The sequence below is a fragment of the Anser anser genome (assembly GCF_964211835.1).
Source record: "Anser anser genome assembly, chromosome: 17".
Lineage (NCBI taxonomy): Eukaryota > Metazoa > Chordata > Aves > Anseriformes > Anatidae > Anser > Anser anser.
This window is the reverse complement of record NC_139738.1, coordinates 2,800,096-2,808,724: the sequence shown is the minus strand read 5'-3', so window position 1 is coordinate 2,808,724 and position 8,629 is coordinate 2,800,096. Positions and strand designations below refer to the sequence as shown.

General features: G+C 51.7%; 1 protein-coding gene across 1 annotated transcript; it reads left to right on the top strand.

Annotated features, from left to right (window-relative positions):
• Window positions 1-2,923: 2,923 nt before the first annotated feature.
• On the top strand, window positions 2,924-8,385 carry TMEM278 (transmembrane protein 278). The gene is made up of 2 exons (XM_083802531.1): window positions 2,924-4,071; window positions 7,134-8,385. Exons 1-2 carry the CDS (start codon window positions 3,802-3,804, stop codon window positions 7,401-7,403), a joined length of 540 nt encoding a protein of 179 aa, XP_083658657.1. The 5' UTR covers window positions 2,924-3,801; the 3' UTR covers window positions 7,404-8,385.
• The last annotated feature ends 244 nt before the right edge of the window (window positions 8,386-8,629 follow it).

Here is an 8,629-nt window from a genome sequence, read left to right as displayed (position 1 = left end):
GCTGGCTTTAATCTAGTGCTACAAATTAATGTTTTCCCTTATTTACCGGTATACCCCTCCGGAATGAAGCAGGCTGCAGGCTGACGGCAGAGCTGTCAGTCTGAGTCTATTTTTAACACTCCTCCCCTCACCTGGCACGTCGGCTTTTATTTTTCCTTCACTGTGAGAGAGCTCAACAGAAGGAATAAATAATAACAAACAAAGCAGATGAAATAAGGTTGATGTCACCTTCAGCGCTAGGGCTGGAGGAAATAAAATGCCTTGAGAAAAGTCTAGCTAAAGGACATGAATGGCTAGAGAAAGCCCTGAGAGCGGGGCTTCCAGAGAGAGCATCCTTTTGGGAATTAGTGCTGGCTTGTGCAAAAAAAAAAATACCCCCTCTTGTTTGTTCTCTGCCATATTTCAGGAAGAAATGACTCTTGTGCCACTTCATAAATAAACAGGATTATATTGGAGAAACTGGCTCCCTCTTTCATTTTTCCCTTTCCAAAACATCTTGAAGAAGCTGGAATTTTGCACAAATAGCAAACTTTTCACCATCTTTGCCAGAGTTTGGCCTGAAAAGACCTTTCCCAGCTCAGAGCAGGCTGGTGAGAGGTCTGCAGCTCAGGTTCTGTCCAGGAGCCCGAGGAGCCAGGTTTGTGCTCATGGATGTTACCGCCCTTGATTCACAGACAATTATCTCTGCAGCAAAGCCATTAATTTTAAGAACTGCGGAAGAGTCGCCTGGCTTTCCAGCTCTCCTAGGCACTTATGCAGATCACTGCTCTGTAATTAGATATTGATATATCTCCACCCACATCTCCACGTGCCTTCCAGCTCCCCGGTCTGGTTCCTCAGAGGTGGCAGACACCAGGCTGTCACGAGGGAAGACTTTCTGTACAACAGACGTTGCAGTAACATTTGTGTTTCCATCAAATTAATCAAACCTTGTCATTAACTCATCTGGCTTGGTTCTTAAAAGGAGACGGGGAGCTGGTGAAGGGACTGAAGAAGAGGAGACCTGTCTTTGCTTCTTGACCATAAGCCAAGTTTCCCGTCCTGCACAGCCCTTTATGAGGGTGTTAGGGCCCTCGGGGCACCAGCAGGGCTTCATGGCCCTGTTAAGGCTCGGCTGAGGCTTGCACCCCACAGCCTCTGCCTGGGGGCCCATTTAAGCTCAGCCCTCTTTCTGAGTGCTGCTGTAGGTCTGTGTGCCCTAGGGGTTAGCTCTGCTCCAGCCAGGCCTGCTCAGGGACCATGCTATCACTTACAGGCTGGCCTCTCAGCTTTACTGGGCTTTGGGGTCTGTCGGTGGTAGGGACAGAACAAAGTGCCCTGCAGCTGTGAGCAGTTTGTGCCCTAAGGAAGGATGCTGCACCTTACTTGTGATCTGCTCCCTGGCACAGACTAGCTGGAGGAATTTTTATTGCTAGATATTCATGAGGCAAATCTCCTGGGACCCTTCTGGATGCTAAAGAGGTTCTACAAGAAGAGCCCTAGCAAAACAATGATGTGGTAAGTGTGAGCAGCTAATAATCTTAATAGCTAGGGGAATTGCATAACCGATGCGGATGGTGTTTAAAATCTGCTCACCTGCTTCAAAAGGCTTCCTTCTTGCTTGTATCACTCATTATACCTTTGAAATCAATATCTGTCTTCCTCACACAGCTCTTCAATCTGCTTGAGTCTTTAAGCCTCTATTTGTTTATTGATTGCATGTGCCAGGCTACAAATGGCCTTGATGTCTTACTGCTTTCAATACGCAGTGCATAAGTGGCGTGTGGCAGTCTCCCAGCCCAGGAAGAGAAGGTGCTTCCAGTATTGGGAGAACTGGGACTGGAAGGCTTCCTGACCATGCCTTCCCTGAGCTCAACCACGGCAAGCCCGGCTGTGTGCCCTTATTACCTGCTGAGCCAGGTGCTTCTGCTCCTGGCTGAATGGCAATACCAGAGCATCCCTCGGGCCCAGACCACCTTTCCCACAGCATTCAGCACAAAAATCTCTGTAAGGGAGACCAAGTCCTCAAAGAGAGGACTACATCTATGTAGTGATTTGCACAATAGAGCTTAACGCTAATTAAAAACAATGCCAGAAATTGGGAACAGTTTAAAGCAGACATGTGATGAGAATATCATATGTGTTTTGCCCCCATCACCTCCTGGTGGCGTGGATTTGGTGGAGGCTGCTGAGCTGTGGGTTGTTTGGGATGCAGCTGCCTGGAATTCAGCCCCTGAGGGCCACCAGCACAAACTTATCACTAGTAGGGCTCTGCTAGTGGGCCACCAGTAACTGCTTCCTGAGCAGGGCTGGCCAGGCCCTTGGAGAACATTGTCGTAGCTTTAGTTTTGCTGTGTATGCCACTACAGCTGGCCAGTGAATAGATAAGGCAGATAAACATACCAAAACACATCAAGGGCTGGGGCATGGACACCGAAATGTACAATTCTTAAAAGCATTTGATGAGGGGAAGCTAACACTTGTCTGCATCATAAAACCGTTTTATATTTAGCGTGTGAACAGTTTCACAATCTTTTCCCGAGGCAGAATTTCTCTAAGTAGCCCCAAATGAAAAACAGGACTCCTGGATTCCTGCCCCGTGCTGTGGATAAGCTGTGCCTTCTGGTAAGACCTATGAACCTTGGTTTCCTCCTGGAAGAAAGTTTTCTTCCTCCTGCAGCGCTGTGGTTGTGCCTAGGTGAATGTACCTAAAAGGCTCTGTAAATGGGGAGCTACCAATGGCCTTCTTAACTAATATTGATCAAATGAGGCAGGTAGAATAATCGATCATTGTGCCTTCAGCACAAGAATATACCAGCGTGTTCTGCAGACAATAGCAGTGGTGACTGCAGACAACAGAAGATTTGAGCTATGCGTTGATTATTACCAGTTAGTGTAAGACTTCAGAGAGAAAGCATAGAGAACAAATCGCAGGCAGAACGATTTCAATGCCAAAAGGGCCATCTTGCCCTGGCAATGCACGGTTTGAGTGTGGTTCCTGGGTGCTGCGTGCTAAATCACTCGCGAGACAGCTGGAAGCGATTGGCTGGCACAGAGCAGCTCCAGCAGCCACGCTGTAAACAGAGCAGCGCTGCGAAGCTCCGAGCCGCCTCCGAGGAAGACACTGCTCGCATTTGAGCGCCTGTGACAACGGGCAGCTGAGAGCACTGAAACAGCACGCTGCTCCATCTTTGCTTCCAGCTCCACACGCTGGGCGAGGACTCCAGCGAGGCGGCGGGGGGAACGGCTCCTGCTCGTTACCATCCCTGGTCGCTTCATTCGGATGAGAGTTGGACAGGAATATTTGGGTGGGTACGGGGTGAGGAGCATGGGAAGGTGATTTGAAGTCAAGGACCTGCCTGAAGGTGCCCGAAGGCTGATATTCCTCACAAACAACCGTGCTCGAAGTTGGAGGAGGAAGCTGAAGGTAGGTGCTCTCTGGGACTGAGCAGCCTATCGAAGCTGAGAGCAACCGCTGGGGACCTCTTGGGATCGCACTCCCAGGAAGAACACCAGAAAAACAGGAGTGCTGTGGATTCAAAGCCTCAGCTGCTGCCAAACTTCCAGCAGATGCATCGTTGAAACAGAAGTCAGGACTGGCAAACAACCCGAAAGGAAAAACTTGCATTGGCCGGGTCCTGGGAGAGCAGGTGGCCAAGAAGCCATCCCTTCCTTCCTCCGTTATGTTCTCTGGCTAAGTGTTCTTCTCCATGTGTGGCAGAGGTACGAAAAGCCTCAGCAAATTGCTTCCCGGGTCGGTGGCCAAAAGCAAATAAACCATTTTGGAAAAGTGTGTGGATTGCTCAGCAACCTTCCTGGAGAATGTCTGACCAGGAGACCGAGGACTTTGGAGCAGAAAGCCTCTTAGACAAGTCTAAGATGATTCCCAGCCTCCCACCGTATGACATGGATGACCAGCTCCTCCCCAGGGAGCCACGGAGCACCTGGTGCTGCTGGGCATGGGCCCTGGCGATAGTCACCATGAACTTCCTAGTCTTCTTCATCAATCTTCTCCTGCTGCTTGTCATCTTCACAGTTGTCTTGCTCCCCACCATTGTGGTGGTTTACTTTGGCTTCCAATGCCACTCTCGGGTAAGTAAGCCTCGTTCCCTTTGGCTGCTAACAGCCACCCCTAAGGCAGGACGACCCACGAGGGTTTTATTTTAGCCTGTGGGGAAGCAGTGGCTTTAAAATCAAGGCTACAGTCCCCGTGCTTTGGCTCAGTTTTTATGTGGGGAGGAGCGTACAGACTTCCATGAGGCTGGTACGTGTATAGGTTGAGCCGAGGAGAATCGGTTTATGGGGGTTCACACAGACCTGCAGGCTCCTGGCTGTGCAGGGGAGCTCGCTCTCCTGCCTGGTGCCCATGACGCAGCCACCATCAGGGCTGGCACATTTGTATAGCATAGTACAGGCTTTGTGGTTTCTGGGCTGCCTGCGAGCAGCTGGCTGGCACCCGTGCTTTCAGTGTCAGTGGGCTAGCACAGAGAGGCTCTTGTGGCAGAGGCGGGGAGGACACTGACATGAGCTGCCTGTGACTGCCTGGGTCCTTGGGGGCAGAGGCAGCATGGGACCCCGGGTCCTGATCCTGTGCCCTGCTCTTAGTGCAGCTGTTTGTGTAAAGTGATCCCAGACCAAGAACCCCAGCATTTCACAAGCCTGCACGAGATAAGAGTATCGTGGTGCAGATGTTTTACAGCAGAAGTAAAGTTTGACCCATCTGAACGCTAGCAGGAATTAGCTTGATTAGGTTTTTTTTTTTTTTAACCTCTCCCTTCTTCAGTATAGGGGGAAATGGAAGCTTGATTGGGTAAAAGAACTCTGTTAGGGTTTGCTACTTTCCATTTAAGTAAGCTCTCTGCAGTGACTGTCCTGTTTGATCTGCCTAACAATTGTAGCACTAATAAAGTCTAGCTGAATCTATAACCCCCTCCGAAGCCAGCCTCATGTTCAGGTGTTCCTGCAGCTCCTCACTTACCCCAGCCTTTGTGTTTCCTTGCTTGGTAAGGGCTCCAGCTGTGGCTGCTCCACGTGTCTGCTGCCCTCTGAATTTCATTATTCCGAGAATACTTATGAATTTCCTCTTCTTAGTATATTTCCATAAATATGTTTGGAATCCTTTGACTAAGTGGATGCAAAGAAGCAGTTTTCCTGTTTTCCTCACTGGCAGTCACTGCTAGGCCAGCTCGGTCTGGTTTCTCTTGCTGATTATCCAGTGTTAGAAGCACTCGCTTACTTTCTGCCTTGGGGAGGGGAAAAAGCAAACCCCGAAGTACCTTCTCCCAAGAGGGAGAATGGGATTAAAGGGTAAGATGCTCTTGGCCTCCCCATTCCACAGAATCTGAACTAAAGGGAAGATATAAAACCTCAAACTGACGTATTTAGCTGAGAAATGCTGAAGGGAGAAAGCTCTCCCCTTCCCTTTAATAAAAATCTGTGCATCCCATCTAATCAGCCAACTCCTCGGGACCTCTGAGCAGATCCCGGCGTGGGTGGTAATGTTTTTCAGCACATGGATCCCTTCCTGCAGTGAGGGCACTGCGTTGTGCTCTTCAGCTGATGTCCAAGAACACGAGCTGTCAGCCCGCCGCTCCCCTGTCTCAGCTCCCTGGCAGAGGGACTGGGCTTTGCTGCTTTCTGATGTCCCTGCTGGTCTGAGAGGTTTGGCTTTTGGTTTTTATAGCCCTGAAATAACGACGGCTCTGAGCTGCTGTTATGGAAAAGCCTCTCCTCATCCTGCAGACTAACAAACAGGGAGACATCTGTCATGGTAATTCCTCTGTCGAGCAGGGCAGACAAGTGCCGCTGCTGCTAGTTGGAGTGAAACATGATTCACAGAGAAATCCCGTACCTCTGGGCCAGGCAATTCCCACTGTAGCTCTGACACCTGAAAAACATTCCTGTAGGATGCAAGCGTGTGATCCCAACAGGGCAATGTGGGAGGCTCTGCAGGGCCTGCGGGCAGGAAAAGTGGTTCAGAGAGGTCCTGACCTCTCCCACCTTTCCCGTGGCCTGAAACTGGTTCTTCAAAGTCATAAATGTGAACTTCAAATTGGACCCAGAATGGGAAAGAGCGTGAGGACTGCCGCACAGAGATAGCCCTCCCAGCTCTGCCCACCCTCACCTTGGAAGACCCCGAGCTCTCCTTTCTGCACACAGTGTTCTCCTTGATGGCTTTGGGCGTTGAGGAGAGGCAAAAAGCTTTTGAGTACAGCAGAGTACATCAGATGTGAAAGCAACTGTGCTGCTGTTAGCTGCGAGGGGTCTTTTAATGCATACTTGTCTTTTAAGGCGAGGTAGAGCAGGAGTACTGCAGGAAGGCTCGACGAGGGCTGCCCTTTGTCTCTGGGCTGCTGCCGTTCTGTGCCTTCCTTGTAGCCGGAGGCTGATTTCTGCACTGCAGAGCCATTAGATGGATTATTTTTTGGAGTGTGATTGTGTTTCTTGTACTGCTGAAAGAATACAGGGGAAAAGAAAAAAAAGGAAAGGAGACTGGAGGAGGTGGGGGTAGCCCAGGGCAGTTGTTAATCCAGAACAAGCGAGTGGCTTGACTTGGTGCTCCTGCTGCCAGGATGGAAGCGGGGCTTTGAACCCGTCAGCCAGGAGCAGCTTCCGTGCAGGGTGCTCTGCAGCAGCACGGGGTGGTCAGGGCCTCCTGGCAGGCCTGGGAGATGCTGGGAGGCTGAAATGAGTACGCTGTGCCCGAAAACAGAGCACAAAGCGGCCTTGGAAGCCTGGGGGGTGGGCTGTGGAGTGACCCATCTGTCTGCAGAATCGAACGTTTCTGCTGCATTTTATTTACTTTGTTATAACTGCCAGCATGCTGTGCCACCCACGGCGGTGTAGCTGCAGGAGGCCTCTTTATTTGGTTTGCAGCTATCAAACGCTAAGCTGTGCTATTAGGGATAACTTAATAAAGATTAACGCTTCCTGCTTGAGGATCGGTGTGCGGTGCTCTTCTCTCACAGAGCTGCTGGAGTAATTGAAAGCCTGACTAAGTGTTGTCAGTCACGGCGTGGCCTGGGCATTGCTGAGCTCAGCTTGCAGCGGGAAGAGGCCTGGCTCGCTGGGAAAGCACTAAAACCCGGGGGTACTTTGGTCACTGCTCCTGTCCACCATGAGATCTGTGATGAACTTTCTCCCTCTTCCTGCAGGTGCTGCACTCCACGGCCCGCTACTGCAAAACCGTCCTGGACGACAACAGCTCTTCTGCCCTCATCATCCTGGGCTTCGTCATCATGTCGCCTCTCATCGTGGTGGCCATGGCCACCTACTGCAGCCTGGCGAGGCGCCTCCGCCTCTTCATGTGCTTCCAGCCCTGGAGCAGGGCTGTGTACAAGGGGGTGAAATGGCGCTGGTACGAGGAGGGAGGCCTGTGTGGCTGTGCCAGGGGCTGGAACACCCAAGTCAAGGCCTGGGTATGAGTCTGCAGCACCTGAGTCCCACCCAGCTCGCCCTTCTCCCTTCCCCGTCCATCCCCACCACCTCCCACATCACCCCCAGGCCTCTGCAGAGCGGTGCCCAGCTGTGGGAGGAAGGGAGAGGTGGTCACAAGCCGGCTCCTACGGCTTCGTCTGTAACCAGGTATAGGATGCTGTGAGGGAGAGACAGGCAATGCAAGCCCTTGATGTTAAAGCCGATATTCGGAAGAATGGGGACTCTGGCCAGCGCCTGTTGTGCTCAGAGCAGCTCAGTGTCCAGCCTTGGCAGCACGCTGTGCCTCACACAGGTCCCAATATCCGTGTATACACTTAGTGAGAGCAGCTGTGGACTCTGTTCCATGCCTCAGAGGTCTCCTTGGGTCCAGCAGCATTGGGGGAAGCATACAGACACGTGGAAGTAGCTGTGGTTTCCCCCAGTGCTGGGCTGCCTGTGTTTCAAACCTCTTGCAAGGGGTCTGCAGGTCGCTGCCTCTGTGGTGGCTGGGATCCACAGCTTTCCGACCCACCACGAGTTCTTCCCCCGCTTACCTGACCCTCCTTCCCACAGTCTGTAGCAGTGCCGTGCTCGTTTTGCCGTGCCTGAGCCAGCTCGCTGGGGTGGCTGCAGATGTTTGTGCTGATCTTTGGGTCTTTCCCCTTTTCCAGCTGCTGACCTGAAGTATGCTTGCCTGGTGGCGGGTACTAACCTGCAAACAGCTCCTTGCCCTTTGTCGTGGTCAGGTTGTTTTGTTCAGGTCAGTGTTAGGGCTCCTGGCAGGACGAGCTGGAGACCCCCAGTGACTACCGGGGGTCTTCCACCCCCAGGCGTGCTGTGATGCTCTCCTCAAACCGCGGTGGGTCTCCGGTTCAGTCAGCGGGGCCGCGTGCTGCTGACCACTGCGAGCTGTCCCCTCTCCCCGCTGCTGTTCCTCTGCCTGCCAGCTCTTGCCAGCGCTATGTGTGAATAAAGATCATGCCAAATCTCCACCGAGGGAGTTTCTGTTCTGTCTCGAAACTGTCTCGAAGCACAGGCTGCACCAGGACTGGGTGCCTGGGGCCTGTTGTAGCAGGCAGGGCCGACAGGAGCACCAGTGTAAATCAGCACATAACTTCTGTATTTGTTTCTGAGGATTGATTTATTTATTTTTTTTAACTTTTTGTAAAGTGCAGAACTTTAGCTCTGTCCTCAATTAGTCAATTGCACAACTTCGTGATGGAAACAAGTCTGA